The sequence below is a fragment of the Ranitomeya imitator genome, chromosome 8, assembly GCF_032444005.1.
Source record: "Ranitomeya imitator isolate aRanImi1 chromosome 8, aRanImi1.pri, whole genome shotgun sequence".
In the NCBI taxonomy this organism is placed as follows: Eukaryota; Metazoa; Chordata; class Amphibia; order Anura; family Dendrobatidae; genus Ranitomeya; species Ranitomeya imitator.
This window is the reverse complement of record NC_091289.1, coordinates 193,886,998-193,904,642: the sequence shown is the minus strand read 5'-3', so window position 1 is coordinate 193,904,642 and position 17,645 is coordinate 193,886,998. Positions and strand designations below refer to the sequence as shown.

At 45.5% G+C, this 17,645-nt stretch overlaps 1 protein-coding gene across 4 annotated transcripts in view; it reads left to right on the top strand.

Annotated features, from left to right (window-relative positions):
• Positions 1-17,645, top strand: part of SLC44A5 (solute carrier family 44 member 5) — a 106,327-nt gene that overhangs the window by 44,365 nt on the left and 44,317 nt on the right. Inside the window, exon 1 of one of the 4 annotated variants that reach the window (XM_069738295.1) lies at positions 14,663-14,881. The exons of 2 other annotated variants lie outside the window; for them this stretch is intronic. In XM_069738295.1, coding sequence (XP_069594396.1) covers positions 14,839-14,881 — 43 coding nt within the window. In that variant the 5' untranslated portion in view covers positions 14,663-14,838. Of the gene's footprint in view, positions 1-14,662; positions 14,882-17,645 lie in introns of those variants that run through there. One more of the 4 variants, XM_069738294.1, reaches the window with a different exon arrangement.

The following is a 17,645-nucleotide window of genomic DNA, read 5'->3' as shown; positions in this document are numbered from 1 at the left end:
GTGCTCCATACAATATTATGGGCCCCACATAGTGCTCCATACAATATTATGGGCCCCACATAGTGCTCCATACTGTATTATGGGCCCCACATAGCGCTCCATAAAATATTATGGGCCCCACATAGTGCTCCATACAGTATTATGGGCCCCAGATAGTCCTCCATACAGTATTATAGGCCCCACATAGTGCTCCATAAAATATTATGGGCCCCACATAGTGCTCCATACAATATTATGGGCCCCACATAGTGCTCCATACAGTATTATGGGCCCCACATAGTGCTCCATACAGTATTATGGGCCGCACATAGTGCTCCATACAATATTATTGGCCCCACATAGTGCTCCATACGGTATTATGGGCCCCACATAGTGCTCCATACAGTATAATGGGCTCCACATAGTGCTCCATACAATACTACGGGCCCCACATAGTGCTTCATACAGTATAATGGGCCCCACATAGTGCTCCATACAATATTATGAGCCCCACATAGTGCTCCATACAGTATTATGGGCCCCACATAGTGCTCCATCAAATATTATGGGCCCCACATAGTGCTCCATACAATATTATGGGCCCCACATAGTTCTCCATACAGTATAATGGGCTCCACATAGTGCTCCATACAATACTACGGGCCCCACGTAGCACTCCATACAGTATAATGGGCTCCACATAGTGCTCCATACAATATTATGGGCCCCACATAGTGCTCCATACAATATTATGGGCCCCACATAGTGCTCCATACTGTATTATGGGCCCCACATAGCGCTCCATAAAATATTATGGGCCCCACATAGTGCTCCATACAGTATTATGGGCCCCAGATAGTCCTCCATACAGTATTATAGGCCCCACATAGTGCTCCATAAAATATTATGGGCCCCACATAGTGCTCCATACAATATTATGGGCCCCACATAGTGCTCCATACAGTATTATGGGCCCCACATAGTGCTCCATACAGTATTATGGGCCGCACATAGTGCTCCATACAATATTATTGGCCCCACATAGTGCTCCATACGGTATTATGGGCCCCACATAGTGCTCCATACAGTATAATGGGCCCCACATAGTGCTCCACACAATATTATGGGCCCCACATAGTGCTCCATACAGTATAATGGGCCCCACATAGTGCTCCATACAGTATAATGGGCTCCACATAGTGCTCCATACAATACTACGGGCCCCACGTAGCATTCCATACAGTATAATGGGCTCCACATAGTGCTCCATACAATATTATGAGCCCCACATAGTGCTCCATACAGTATTATGGGCCCCACATAGCGCTCCATAAAATATTATGGGCCCCACATAGTGCTCCATACAGTATTATGGGCCCCACATAGTCCTCCATACAGTATTATAGGCCCCACATAGTGCTCCATACTGTATTATGGGCCCCACATAGTGCTCCATACAATATTATAGGCCCCACATAGTCCTCCATACAGTATTATAGGCCCCACATAGTCCTCCATACAGTATTATAGGCCCCATATAATGCTCCATAAAATATTATGGGCCCCACATAGTGCTCCATACAATATTATGGGCCCCACATAGTGCTCCATACAATATTATAGGCCCCACATAGTGCTCCATACAGTATAATGGGCCCCACATAGTGCTCCATACAATATTATGGGCCCCACATAGTGCTCCATACAGTATAATGGGCCCCACATAGTGCTCCATACAGTATAATGGGCCCCACGTAGTGCTCCATACAATATTATGGGCCCCACATAGTGCTCCATACAGTATAATGGACCCCACATAGTGCTCCATACAATATTATGGGCCCCACATAGTGCTCCATACGGTATTATGGGTCCCACATAGTGCTCCATACAATATTATGGGCCCTACATAGTGCTCCATACAGTATTATGGGCCCCACATAGTGCTTCATGCAGTATTATGGGCCCCACATAGTGCTCCATACAGTATTATGGGCCCTACATAGTGCTCCATCAAATATTATGGGCCCCACATAGTGCTCCATACAATATTATGGGCCCCACATAGTGCTCCTTACAGTATTATGGGCCCTACATAGTCCTTCATACAATATTATGGGCCCTACATAGTGCTCCATCAAATATTATGGGCCCCACATAGTGCTCCATACAGTATAATGGGCCCCATATAATGCTCCATACAGTATTATGGGCCCCATATAATGCTCCATACAGTATTATGGGCCCCACATAATGCTCCATAAAGTATAATGGGCCCCATATAATGCTCCATACAGTATTATGGGCCCCACATAATGCTCCATACAGTATAATGGGCCCCACATAGTGCTCCATACAGTATAATGGGCCCCATATAATGCTCCATACAGTATTATGGGCCCCATATAATGCTCCATACAGTATTATGGGCCCCATATAATGCTCCATACATAACAAACAAAAAGTAAAAATGAAATGCTCCCCTCTCCTCTCTGGCCGCAGGTCCGGACTCCTCATCGTCCGGGTCTCTGCACTGTGACTGTTCAGATCAGACAGCGCGCACACTGGTGACGTCATCGCGCCCTCTGACCTGAAACGCCACAGAGTCAGGAGAGGCGGAAGACGCAGGACCGGAAGAAAAGGAAGAGGTAAGTATTGCATATAGCGGGGCCCTGAGCAAACATGGGGGGCCGCTTGTGGACGCTGACATCGGGCCCCCATAGCGCGCTGGTGTCCCCATCGGCGAGTTGGCCTCTCCGCCCGCTCAGGGCCGCACCTCTTGCCCGGGTGCTGACATCTGACGCTGATTCAGAGCCAGAACTCTTAATAATGGTTGGTAGGGGATCAAATACTTATTTCTCACTGCAAAATGTAACTAAATTTATATAATTTATACAATGTGATTTTCTGGATTTTATTTTTGATATTCTACCTCTCAATGTAAAAATTAACCTGATAGACGTTCATGTCTTTGTCAGGGGGCAAACGTACAGAATCAGCAAGGGATCAAATACTTATTCCCCCCTTAGGCCGGCGTCACACTTGCGAGTTTTACGGACGTAAGAGTGCAGAAACTACGTCCGTAAAACTCGCAAAAAATACGGCACAATTATTCTCTATGCCCCTGCTCCTATCTGCCGTATTAAACTGATCCGTATTATACGGCTTTCTACGGCTTGTCACCGTATTGCGCAAATAAAACGTCAATGAAAGTCTATGGAAGCCCCAAAAATACGGATTCCACACGGACCAGCAGTGTGACTTGCGAGGAATACGCAGCGCTGTTAGAGAGAAAAGCCGGTAATTCAATTACCGGCTTTTGCTTTCTCCTTCCCAAACCCGACATGATATGAGACCTGGTTTACATACAGTAAACCATCTCATATCACCATTTTTTTTTGCATATTCCACACTACTAATGTTAGTAGTGTGTCTGTGCAAAATTTGGCCGTTCTAGCTAGTAAAATAAGGGGTTAAATGGCGGAAAAAATTGGCGTGGGCTCCCGCACAATTTTCTCCGCCAGAGTAGTAAAGCCAGTGACTGAGGGCAGATATTAATAGCCTGGAGAGGGTCCACGGTTATTGGCCCCCCCCCCCCGGCTAAAAACATCTACCCCCAGCCACCCCAGAACAGGCACATCTGGAAGATGCGCCTATTCTGGCACTTGGCCACTCTCTTCCCATTCCCGTGTAGCGGTGGGATATGGGGTAATGAAGGGTTAATGTCACCTTGCTATTGTAAGGTGACATTAAGCCAAATTAATAATGGAGAGGCGTCAATTATGACACCTATCCATTATTAATCCAATACCATGAAATGGTTAAAAAAACACACACACATTATAAAAAATTAATTTATTGAAAAAATCACAAAGGCTGTTGTATTAATTTATTCTACTCTCAATCCACTCACTGAAGACCCTCGATCTGTAAATTTAAAAAAATAATGCCTGTTCTGGGGTGGCTGGGGGCAGATGTTTTTAGCCGGGGGGGCCAATAACCGTGGACCCTCTCCAGGCTATTAATATCTGCCCTCAGTCACTGGCTTTACTACTCTGGCGGAGAAAATTGTGCGGGAGCCCACGCCAATTTTTTCCGCCATTTAACCCTTTAATTTACTAGCTAGAACGGCCAAATTTTGCATAGACACACTACTGACATTAGTAGTGTGGAATATGCAAAAAAAATGGTGATATGAGATGGTTTACTGTATGTAAACCATGTCTCAAATCATGTCGGGTTTAGGAAGGAGAAAGCAAAAGCCGGTAATTGAATTACCGGCTTTCTGCTATCTCGCGCTGTATGAAGCAATAATATATGCGGTATACATATATGTGTCTACTGACATATATATATAGAGAGAGAGAGAGAGTATATATGTTTTTTGTTTTTTTTTAACACATGGATCCCTTGTATAGCGGTATGACGGTTTTGCAAGCCTGCGAGAAAAACACGCATTACGGCTGCCATACGGATCACATACGGAGGATGCCATGCGCAAAAAACGCTGACACACCCTGCCTACGGAGGAGATACGGACCACTATTTTTGGGACTTTTCAGCGTATTACGGCCGTAATATACGGACCGTATTTTCATACGCTGTGTGTGACGCCGGCCTTAGAGGTGACATTTGGAGCGTAGCAGTGTTGTGCTAATATTGATGATCTGGTCGTGTCGCAGAGACGCCGCTCTCGATTACTGGATCAGTTCCGCGGATCAGGTCTTCGGGGAGAGATCGCTCCGACATTTTCAGACATTTGAATAATTATACACATTTTGTAAAATAAATAAAATGAAGAAATGATTTCAGATGTGAGGTTGAGGTGAATCGGAGGAGGGCGTTAAACTAGAAGAAGAGGGGACGGGAAGAAAAACATTAGACTCGAACAAAGACGACCCAGGAAAACATACTCAGAAGGGAGGTAAGAACATTTCTAAAACAATCCACAGTGAGGAGATTGGAACAAAACAAAATCCTCTAAACTGCATGCTCGCAAACGCCAGAAGCCTGACAAACAAGATGGAAGAACTAGAAGCAGAAATATCTACAGGTAACTTTGACATAGTGGGAATAACCGAGACATGGTTAGATGAAAGCTATGACTGGGCAGTTAACTTACAGGGTTACAGTCTGTTTAGAAAGGATCGTAAAAATCGGAGAGGAGGAGGGGTTTGTCTCTATGTAAAGTCTTGTCTAAAGTCCACTTTAAGGGAGGATGTCGAGTCCATATGGGTTGAAATTCATGGAGGGAAAAATGGTAACAAAATTCTCATTGGGGTCTGTTACAAACCCCCAAATATAACAGAAAGCATGGAAAGTCTACTTCTAAAGCAGATAGATGAAGCTGCAACCCATAATGAGGTCCTGGTTATGGGGGACTTTAACTACCCGGATATTAACTGGGAAACAGAAACCTGTGAAACCCATAAAGGCAACAGGTTTCTGCTAATAACCAAGAAAAATTATCTTTCACAATTGGTGCAGAATCCAACCAGAGGAGCAGCACTTTTAGACCTAATACTATCTAATAGACCTGACAGAATAACAAATCTGCAGGTGGTTGGGCATTTAGGAAATAGCGACCACAATATTGTGCAGTTTCACCTGTCTTTCACTAGGGGGATTTGTCAGGGAGTCACAAAAACATTGAACTTTAGGAAGGCAAAGTTTGAACAGCTTAGAGATGCCCTTAATCTGGTAGACTGGGACAATATCCTCAGAAATGAGAATACAGATAATAAATGGGAAATGTTTAAGAACATCCTAAATAGGCAGTGTAAGCGGTTTATACCTTGTGGGAATAAAAGGACTAGAAATAGGAAAAACCCAATGTGGCTAAACAAAGAAGTAAGACAGGCAATTAACAGTAAAAAGAAAGCATTTGCACTACTAAAGCAGGATGGCACCATTGAAGCTCTAAAAAACTATAGGGAGAAAAATACTTTATCTAAAAAACTAATTAAAGCTGCCAAAAAGGAAACAGAGAAGCACATTGCTAAGGAGAGTAAAACTAATCCCAAACTGTTCTTCAACTATATCAATAGTAAAAGAATAAAAACTGAAAATGTAGGCCCCTTAAAAAATAGTGAGGAAAGAATGGTTGTAGATGACGAGGAAAAAGCTAACATATTAAACACCTTCTTCTCCACGGTATTCACGGTGGAAAATGAAATGCTAGGTGAAATCCCAAGAAACAATGAAAACCCTATATTAAGGGTCACCAATCTAACCCAAGAAGAGGTGCGAAACCGGCTAAATAAGATTAAAATAGATAAATCTCCGGGTCCGGATGGCATACACCCACGAGTACTAAGAGAACTAAGTAATGTAATAGATAAACCATTATTTCTTATTTTTAGTGACTCTATAGCGACAGGGTCTGTTCCGCAGGACTGGCGCATAGCAAATGTGGTGCCAATATTCAAAAAGGGCTCTAAAAGTGAACCTGGAAATTATAGGCCAGTAAGTCTAACCTCTATTGTTGGTAAAATATTTGAAGGGTTTCTGAGGGATGTTATTCTGGATTATCTCAATGAGAATAACTGTTTAACTCCATATCAGCATGGGTTTATGAGAAATCGCTCCTGTCAAACCAATCTAATCAGTTTTTATGAAGAGGTAAGCTATAGACTGGACCACGGTGAGTCATTGGACGTGGTATATCTCGATTTTTCCAAAGCGTTTGATACCGTGCCGCACAAGAGGTTGGTACACAAAATGAGAATGCTTGGTCTGGGGGAAAATGTGTGTAAATGGGTTAGTAACTGGCTTAGTGATAGAAAGCAGAGGGTGGTTATAAATGGTATAGTCTCTAACTGGGTCGCTGTGACCAGTGGGGTACCGCAGGGGTCAGTATTGGGACCTGTTCTCTTCAACATATTCATTAATGATCTGGTAGAAGGTTTACACAGTAAAATATCGATATTTGCAGATGATACAAAACTATGTAAAGCAGTTAATACAAGAGAAGATAGTATTCTGCTACAGATAGATCTGGATAAGTTGGAAACTTGGGCTGAAAGGTGGCAGATGAGGTTTAACAATGATAAATGTAAGGTTATACACATGGGAAGAAGGAATCAATATCACCATTACACACTGAACGGGAAACCACTGGGTAAATCTGACAGGGAGAAGGACTTGGGGATCCTAGTTAATGATAAACTTACCTGGAGCAGCCAGTGCCAGGCAGCAGCTGCCAAGGCAAACAGGATCATGGGGTGCATTAAAAGAGGTCTGGATACACATGATGAGAGCATTATACTGCCTCTGTACAAATCCCTAGTTAGACCGCACATGGAGTACTGTGTCCAGTTTTGGGCACCGGTGCTCAGGAAGGATATAATGGAACTAGAGAGAGTACAAAGGAGGGCAACAAAATTAATAAAGGGGATGGGAGAACTACAATACCCAGATAGATTAGCGAAATTAGGATTATTTAGTCTAGAAAAAAGACGACTGAGGGGCGATCTAATAACCATGTATAAGTATATAAGGGGACAATACAAATATCTCGCTGAGGATCTGTTTATACCAAGGAAGGTGACGGGCACAAGGGGGCATTCTTTGCGTCTGGAGGAGAGAAGGTTTTTCCACCAACATAGAAGAGGATTCTTTACTGTTAGGGCAGTGAGAATCTGGAATTGCTTGCCTGAGGAGATGGTGATGGCGAACTCAGTCGAGGGGTTCAAGAGAGGCCTGGATGTCTTCCTGGAGCAGAACAATATTGTATCATACAATTATTAGGTTCTGTAGAAGGACGTAGATCTGGGGATTTATTATGATGGAATATAGGCTGAACTGGATGGACAAATGTCTTTTTCGGCCTTACTAACTATGTTACTATGTTACTATGATATAATTTTCCCCATCACTCTTCTATAATGACTCCATGTAATGACGCTTCTTGCTCCGTTCGTGGATTTTCCATTTTCTGGGGAATTAAGATGAATATACAGTGGGGCAAAAAAGTATTTAGTCAGTCAGCAATAGTGCAAGTTCCACCACTTAAAAAGATGAGAGGCGTCTGTAATTTACATCATAGGTAGACCTCAACTATGGGAGACAAACTGAGAAAAAAAAATCCAGAAAATCACATTGTCTGTTTTTTTAACATTTTATTTGCATATTATGGTGGTAAATAAGTATTTGGTCAGAAACAAAATTTCATCTCAATACTTTGTAATATATCCTTTGTTGGCAATGACAGAGGTCAAACGTTTTCTGTAAGTCTTCACAAGGTTGCCACACACTGTTGTTGGTATGTTGGCCCATTCCTCCATGCAGATCTCCTCTAGAGCAGTGATGTTTTTGGCTTTTCGCTTGGCAACACGGACTTTCAACTCCCTCCAAAGGTTTTCTATAGGGTTGAGATCTGGAGACTGGCTAGGCCACTCCAGGACCTTGAAATGCTTCTTACGAAGCCACTCCTTTGTTGCCCTGGCGGTGTGCTTTGGATCATTGTCATGTTGAAAGACCCATCCACGTTTCATCTTCAATGCCCTTGCTGATGGAAGGAGGTTTGCACTCAAAATCTCACGATACATGGCCCCATTCATTCTTTCATGTACCCGGATCAGTCGTCCTGGCCCCTTTGCAGAGAAACAGCCCCAAAGCATGATGTTTCCACCACCATGCTTTACAGTAGGTATGGTGTTTGATGGATGCAATTCAGTATTGTTTTTCCTCCAAACACAACAAGTTGTGTTTCTACCAAACAGTTCCAGTTTGGTTTCATCAGACCATAGGACATTCTCCCAAAACTCCTCTGGATCATCCAAATGCTCTCTAGCAAACTTCAGACGGGCCCGGACATGTACTGGCTTAAGCAGTGGGACACGTCTGGCACTGCAGGATCTGAGTCCATGGTGGCGTATTGTGTTACTTATGGTAGGCCTTGTTACATTGGTCTCAGCTCTCTGCAGTTCATTCACTAGGTCCCCCCGCGTGGTTCTGGGATTTTTGCTCACCGTTCTTGTGATCATTCTGACCCCACGGGGAGGGATTTTGCGTGGAGCCCCAGATCGAGGGAGATTATCAGTGGTCTTGTATGTCTTCCATTTTCTAATTATTGCTCCCACTGTTGATTTCTTCACTCCAAGCTGGTTGGCTATTGCAGATTCAGTCTTCCCAGCCTGGTGCAGGGCTACAATTTTGTTTCTGGTGTCCTTTGACAGCTCTTTGGTCTTCACCATAGTGGAGTTTGGAGTGAGACTGTTTGAGCGTGTGCACAGGTGTCTTTTTATACTGATAACAAGTTTAAACAGGTGCCATTACTACAGGTAATGAGTGGAGGAAAGAGGAGACTCTTAAAGAAGAAGTTACAGGTCTGTGAGAGCCAGAAATCTTGATTGTTTGTTTCTGACCAAATACTTATTTTCCACCATAATATGCAAATAAAATGTTAAAAAAACAGACAATGTGATTTTCTGGATTTTTTTTTCTCAGTTTGTCTCCCATAGTTGAGGTCTACCTATGATGTAAATTACAGACGCCTCTCATCTTTTTAAGTGGTGGAACTTGCACTATTGCTGACTGACTAAATACTTTTTTGCCCCACTGTATTTACAATTGCTCAGTAAAATCATATAGAAAATTGTTAATTGAAATCCGAGCTCCATTTCTCATCATTTTCTACCAAGGCATTTATATGTGAGGTCCTGGGAGCCGAGGGGTTAACCTGCTATGTCTTTGTAATCCAGATCTGCTTCAGTTGGTTGAAGACATCACTGCTGGATTATTGGAATCTGTCGGCTGCGATGTTTTATGAGGAGTCTGTGGATTGTGGATTTTCCAGCAATAAGCGCGATTTATGTGGAGCGTAATAATATGTCCGTTGCAGCCGGCGGAGCGCTCAGGATCAGCACCACCGACTCCTGCCTGTACAGACTTATTACCGCGCAGGATATAGGGCAGTGTGTATGGTGTTACCGCAGGGATAATACGGCCGACAGGTCTGAGCGAGCGCCGCCGAGCATCCGCCTGATGTACTGGACTCAATGTGGTATTATATTACTGTTAGTGGTTCTCACCCGATCAGATTTCATTGCAATGAACTGATATTACACAAGAAACTTAAAGACGGACTCCTGTGAAATGAATCCAAAATTACCCATTTTGTACCAAATGTACCTAAATTCTGCCCATTCCAGAGCTGCGCTCACTATTCTGGTGCAGTCACTGTGTACATACATTACATTACTGATCCTGAGTTATATCCTGTATTATACTCCAGAGCTGCACTCACTATTCTGCTGGTGCAGTCACTGTGTACATACATTACATTACTGATCCTGAGTTACATCCTGTATTATACCCCAGAGCTGCACTCACTATTCTGCTGGTGCAGTCACTGTGTACATACATTACATTACTGATCCTGAGTTACATCCTATATTATACCCCAGAGCTGCACTCACTATTCTGCTGGTGCAGTCACTGTGTACATACATTACATTACTGATCCTGAGTTACATCCTGTATTATACCCCAGAGCTGCACTCACTATTCTGCTGGTGCAGTCACTGTGTACATACATTACATTACTGATCCTGAGTTACATCCTGTATTATACCCCAGAGCTGCCCTCACTATTCTGCTGGTGCAGGCACTGTCTACATACATTACATTACTGATCCTGAGTTACATCCTGTATTATACCCCAGAGCTGCCCTCACTATTCTGCTGGTGCAGGCACTGTGTACATACATTACTGATCCTGACTTACATCCTGTATTATACTCCAGAGCTGCACTCACTATTCTGCTGGTGCAGTCACTGTGTACATACAGTACATTACTGATCCTGAGTTACATCTTGTATTATACTCCAGATCTGCACTCACTATTCTGCTGGTGCAGTCACTGTTTACATACATTACATTCCTGATCCTGAGTTACCTCCTGTATTATACCCCAGAGCTGCACTCACTATTCTGCTGGTGCAGTCACTGTATACATACATTACATTCCTGATCCTGAGTTACCTCCTGTATTATACCCCAGAGCTGCACTCACTATTCTGCTGGTGCAGTCACTGTGTACATACATTACATTACTGATCCTGAGTTACATCCTGTATTATACCCCAGAGCTGCCCTCACTATTCTGCTGGTGCAGTCACTGTGTACATACATTACATTACTGATCCTGAGTTACATCCTGTATTATACCCCAGAGCTGCCCTCACTATTCTGCTGGTGCAGGCACTGTGTACATACATTACTGATCCTGAGTTACATCCTGTATTATACTCCAGAGCTGCACTCACTATTCTGCTGGTGCAGTCACTGTGTACATATAGTACATTACTGATCCTGAGTTACATCTTGTATTATACTCCAGATCTGCACTCACTATTCTGCTGGTGCAGTCACTGTTTACATACAATACATTACTGACCCTGAGTTACATCTTGTATTATACCCCAGAGCTGCACTCACTATTCTGCTGGTGCAGTCACTGTGTACATACATTACATTCCTGATCCTGAGTTACATCCTGTATTATACCCCAGAGCTGCACTCACTATTCTGCTGGTGCAGTCACTGTATACATACATTACATTACTGATCCTGAGTTACCTCCTGTATTATACTCCAGAGCTGCACTCACTATTCTGCTGGTGCAGTCACTGTGTACATACATTACATTACTGATCCTGAGTTACATCCTGTATTATACCCCAGAGCTGCACTCACTATTCTGCTGGTGCAGTCACTGTATACATACATTACATTACTGATCCTGAGTTACATCCTGTATTATACCCCAGAGCTGCGCTCACTATTCTGCTGGTGCAGTCACTGTGTACATACATTACATTACTGATCCTGGGTTACATCCTGTATTATACTCCAGAGCTGCACTCACTATTCTGCTGGTGCCGTCACTGTGTACATACATTACATTACTGATCCTGAGTTACATCCTGTATTATACCCCAGAGCTGCACTCACTATTCTGCTGGTGCAGTCACTGTGTACATACATTACATTACTGATCCTGAGTTATATCCTGTATTATACTCCAGAGCTGCACTCACTATTCTGCTGGTGCAGTCACTGTGTACATACATTACATTACTGATCCTGAGTTACCTCCTGTATTATACTCCAGAGCTGCACTCACTATTCTGCTGGTGCAGTCACTGTGTACATACATTACATTACTGATCCTGAGTTACCTCCTGTATTATACTCCAGAGCTGCACTCACTATTCTGCTGGTGCAGTCACTGTATACATACATTACATTACTGATCCTGAGTTACCTCCTGTATTATACTCCAGAGCTGCACTCACTATTCTGCTGGTGCAGTCACTGTGTACATACATTACATTACTGATCCTGAGTTATATCCTGTATTATACTCCAGAGCTGCACTCACTATTCTGCTGGTGCAGTCACTGTGTACATACATTACATTACTGATCCTGAGTTACCTCCTGTATTATACTCCAGAGCTGCACTCACTATTCTGCTGGTGCAGTCACTGTGTACATACATTACATTACTGATCCTGAGTTACCTCCTGTATTATACTCCAGAGCTGCACTCACTATTCTGCTGGTGCAGTCACTGTATACATACATTACATTACTGATCCTGAGTTACCTCCTGTATTATACTCCAGAGCTGCACTCACTATTCTGCTGGTGCAGTCACTGTGTACATACATTACATTACTGATCCTGGGTTACATCCTGTATTATGCTCCAGAGCTGCACTCACTATTCTGCTGGTGCCGTCACTGTGTACATACATTACATTACTGATCCTGAGTTACATCCTGTATTATACCCCAGAGCTGCACTCTCTATTCTGCTGGTGCAGTCACTGTGTACATACATTACATTACTGATCCCGAGTTATATCCTGTATTATACTCCAGAGCTGCACTCACTATTCTGCTGGTGCAGTCACTGTGTACATACATTACATTACTGATCCTGAGTTACCTCCTGTATTATACTCCAGAGCTGCACTCACTATTCTGCTGGTGCAGTCACTGTTTACATACATTACATTACTGATCCTGAGTTATATCCTGTATTATACTCCAGAGCTGCACTCACTATTCTGCTGGTGCAGTCACTGTGTACATACATTACATTACTGATCCTGAGTTACCTCCTGTATTATACTCCAGAGCTGCACTCACTATTCTGCTGGTGCAGTCACTGTGTACATACATTACATTACTGATCCTGAGTTACCTCCTGTATTATACTCCAGAGCTGCACTCACTATTCTGCTGGTGCAGTCACTGTATACATACATTACATTACTGATCCTGAGTTACCTCCTGTATTATACTCCAGAGCTGCACTCACTATTCTGCTGGTGCAGTCACTGTGTACATACATTACATTACTGATCCTGAGTTACATCCTGTATTATACCCCAGAGCTGCGCTCACTATTCTGCTGGTGCAGTCACTGTGTACATACATTACATTACTGATCCTGAGTTACTTCCTGTATTATACTCCAGAGCTGCACTCACTATTCTGCTGGTGCAGTCACTGTGTACATACATTACATTACTGATCCTGGGTTACATCCTGTATTATGCTCCAGAGCTGCACTCACTATTCTGCTGGTGCAGTCACTGTGTACATACATTACATTACTGATCCTGAGTTACATCCTGTATTATACCCCAGAGCTGCACTCTCTATTCTGCTGGTGCAGTCACTGTGTACATACATTACATTACTGATCCCGAGTTATATCCTGTATTATACTCCAGAGCTGCACTCACTATTCTGCTGGTGCAGTCACTGTGTACATACATTACATTACTGATCCTGAGTTACCTCCTGTATTATACTCCAGAGCTGCACTCACTATTCTGCTGGTGCAGTCACTGTGTACATACATTACATTACTGATCCTGAGTTACCTCCTGTATTATACTCCAGAGCTGCACTCACTATTCTGCTGGTGTAGTCACTGTGTACATACATTACATTACTGATCCTGAGTTACCTGCTGCATTATACTCCAGAGCTGCACTCACTATTCTGCTGGTGCAGTCACCGTGTACATACATTACATTACTGATCCTGAGTTACCTGCTGCATTATACTCCAGAGCTGCACTCACTATTCTGCTGGTGCAGTCACTGTGTACATACATTACATTACTGATCCTGAGTTACCTGCTGCATTATACTCCAGAGCTGCACTCACTATTCTGCTGGTGCAATCACTGTGTACATACATTACATTACTGATCCTGAGTTACATCCTGTATTATACTCCAGAGCTGCACTCACTATTCTGCTGGTGCAATCACTGTGTACATACATTACATTACTGATCCTGAGTTACATCCTGTATTATACCCCAGAGCTGCGCTCACTATTCTGCTGGTGAAGTCACTGTGTACATACATTACATTACTGATCCTGAGTTACATCCTGTATTATACCCCAGAGCTGCGCTCACTATTCTGCTGGTGCAGTCACTGTGTACATACATTACATTACTGATCCTGAGTTACATCCTTATTATACTCCAGAGCTGCACTCACTATTCTGCTGGTGCAGTCACTGTGTACATACATTACATTACTGATCCTGCATTATACTCCGGAGCTGCGCTCCTTCGGTGCAGTTGATATTAGGTCAGTGTGTTGCTCAGTGCGAGGACATGAGTGGAAGGTGTGATTTCTCGGTGTGGGCCGGGCCGCTGGCTCCCTCAGTCGCTGACTCTTCCTGCAGCAGACGGAGCCTCTGAACAGGTTTATTTTTAACCTAGTTAAAGAGTGTTTTGTTCGCCGTCTCATGTGCTGGAATCGCGGCTTATTACCTTCACTATAAATATCCCGGAGGAGAGAAGGCGCTGCAGAGACATGGCCAGTGACAGCGGCGAGGAGAACTACTACGGGAAACACGGTAAATGAGGCCCTTCAATACCTGTCAGGTCGCGGTGTAAAGTTCATCATGTAAATATCCCGTACGTGAGCGCGACACTAGGAACTGAGCGACATTCAGCGAGAGGCGCCATGTAACGACACCACCCAAACAGACGGGTGCACACATAGGGTGGAACTATACATAGACTGTCAGGCTACGGTCACACTATCAGTATTCGGTCAGTATTTTACATCAGTATTTGTAGCCACAACCAGGAGCGGGTGATAAATACAGAAGTGGTGCAGATGTTTCTTTTATACTTTTCTTCTATTTGTTCCACTCCTGGTTTTGGCTACAAATACTGATGTAAAATACTGACCAAATACTGATAGTGTGACGGCAGCCTTACAGACAGAGGTGTAACGACAACAGGTGCAGGGGTGGCAATCGCACCCGAGCCTTGGAGCCTAGGGGGCCCTAAAAGTCCCTTTGGCCTATAGAAAAAGACTTACTATTAAAGATTTAAAATATTTGGGGACCCCGTTGGAGCTTTCGTATCCGGGCCCATGAGTTTCAAGTTACGCCATTGCACACAGTGTTTTACTGCTGTTATTTTGTGCGAAAAAAATGCCATAGAAAATGATAAAATGTGTTTTATAAAGTTATTTGTGCCAATATTAGATAAAAATTAACAAAGTTTTGTCAACTTCTGTTTTGCACAAACATTTGCACCTTTTATTTTATGTCGTTCACACTACTTTTCTATGTTGCGAACAGGGGTAGGGCAGGGGCTGGGGAGGAGCAGGGGCTGGGGAGGGATAGGGCTGGGGCTGGAGAAGAGCAAGGCTGGGGGAGGGCTGGAGTAGGGGGACGGCAGGGCCTGGGGAAGAGCAGGGGCTGGGGGAGAGCTGGAATATTGTAGGGCAGGGGCTGGGGGAGGGATTGCACTGGGTCTGAAGTAGGGGTAGGGTTGGAGTAGGGCAGGGCCTGGGGAAGAGCAGGGGCTGGGGGAGGGCTGGGAAAGAGCAGGGGCTGGGGGAGGGCTGGGAAAGAGCAGGGGCTGTGGGAGGGCTGGAGTAGGGGTAGGGCAGGGGCTGGAGTAGGGGTAGGTCAGGGGCTGGGGAAGAGCAAGGACTGGGGAAGAGCAGGGGCTGGGGGAGGGATAGGGCTGGGGCTGAAGTAGGGGTAGGGCTGGAGTAGGGGTAGGGCAGGGGCTGGGGAAGAGCAGGGGCTGGGGAGGGATAGGGCTGGTGCTGGAATAGGGGTAGGGAAGGGGCTGGGGGAGGGCTGGAGTAGGGCAGGGGCTGGGGAAGAGCAGGGGCTGGAGTATGGGTAGGGCAGGGGCTGGGGAAGAGCAGGGGCTGGGGAGGGCTGGAGTTGGGGTAGGGCAAGGGCTGGGGTAGGGCAGGGGTTGGGGAAGAGCAGAGGCTGGAGTATGGGTAGGGCAGGGGCTGGAGTAGGGTTAGGGCAGGGGCTGGGGAAGAGCAGGAGTAGGGGTAGGACAGGGGCTGGGGGAGGGCTGGAGTAGGGGTAGGGCAGGGGCTGGGGGAGGGCTGGAGTAGGGGTAGGGCAGGGGCTGGGGGAGGGGTAGGGCAGGGGCTGGAGTAGGGGTAGGACAGGGGCTGGGGGAGGGCTGGAGTAGGGGTAGGGCAGGGGCTGGGGTAGGGCAGGGGTTGGGGAAGAGCAGAGGCTGGAGTATGGGTAGGGCAGGGGCTGGAGTAGGGGTAGGGCTGGAGTAGGGGTAGGACAGGGGCTGGGGGAGGGCTGGAGTAGGGGTAGGGCAGGGGCTGGAGTAGGGGTAGGACAGGGGCTGGGGGAGGGCTGGAGTAGGGGTAGGGCAGGGGCTGGGGTAGGGCAGGGGTTGGGGAAGAGCAGAGGCTGGAGTATGGGTAGGGCAGGGGCTGAAGTAGGGGTAGGGCAGGGGCTGGAGTAGGGGTAGGACAGGGGCTGGGGGAGGGCTGGAGTAGGGGTAGGGCAGGGGCTGGAGTAGGGGTAGGGCAGGGGCTGGAGTAGGGTTAGGGCAGGGGCTGGGGGAGGGCTGGAGTAGGGGTAGGGCATGGGCTGGAGTAGGGGTAGGACAGGGGCTGGGGGAGGGCTGGAGTAGGGGTAGGGCAGGGGCTGGAGTAGGGGTAGGGCAGGGGCTGGGGGAGGGCTGGAGTAGGGGTAGGGCAGGGGCTGGAGTAGGGGTAGGGCAGGGGCTGGAGTAGGGGTAGGACAGGGGCCGGGGGAGGGCTGGATTAGGGGTAGGGCAGGGGCTGGGTTAGGACAGGGGCACGGTAAGGGCAGGGATTGGGTAGGGCAGGGCCAGTCTCAGGGGCAGGGTCAGGGTAAATTTGTGCTTACATCTACATTTTCAATTGCTGGCGTACAATCAGTCACAGGCGGCACAGTTATTAAGGAGCGCGCTCCTCTTCATGAATTCATCTTCTCTTTCACCAGATGCATCTGTATAAGATCAATACTTGAAATGTCAGTCAGCAAATTCTCCCCAAAGTGTCTCAGTTTGAGGTTTTTTTGGGGGGTCCGCAGAATTTTCTTTGAGATTCCTGATGGGCGCAGTGCGGGGGGTTTCTGGCAATTTGTGGCCATTAACTTCAATAGGAAACTGTGAGACATGAATGAAACTGTCTGAAAGAAGACGTCATCCGCACATTCCATGCGACGCATCTTGCTGGAGTTTTCTGTGTAGTTGACATTATTTATTTTCCAGCACTTCTCTGTTTTTTTTCTATATAGGAAAATGGCAAAATAAAAAAAAAGCTCTGGAGAGAAAATTCTTGAAATTTATAGCAAATTTTTTTTT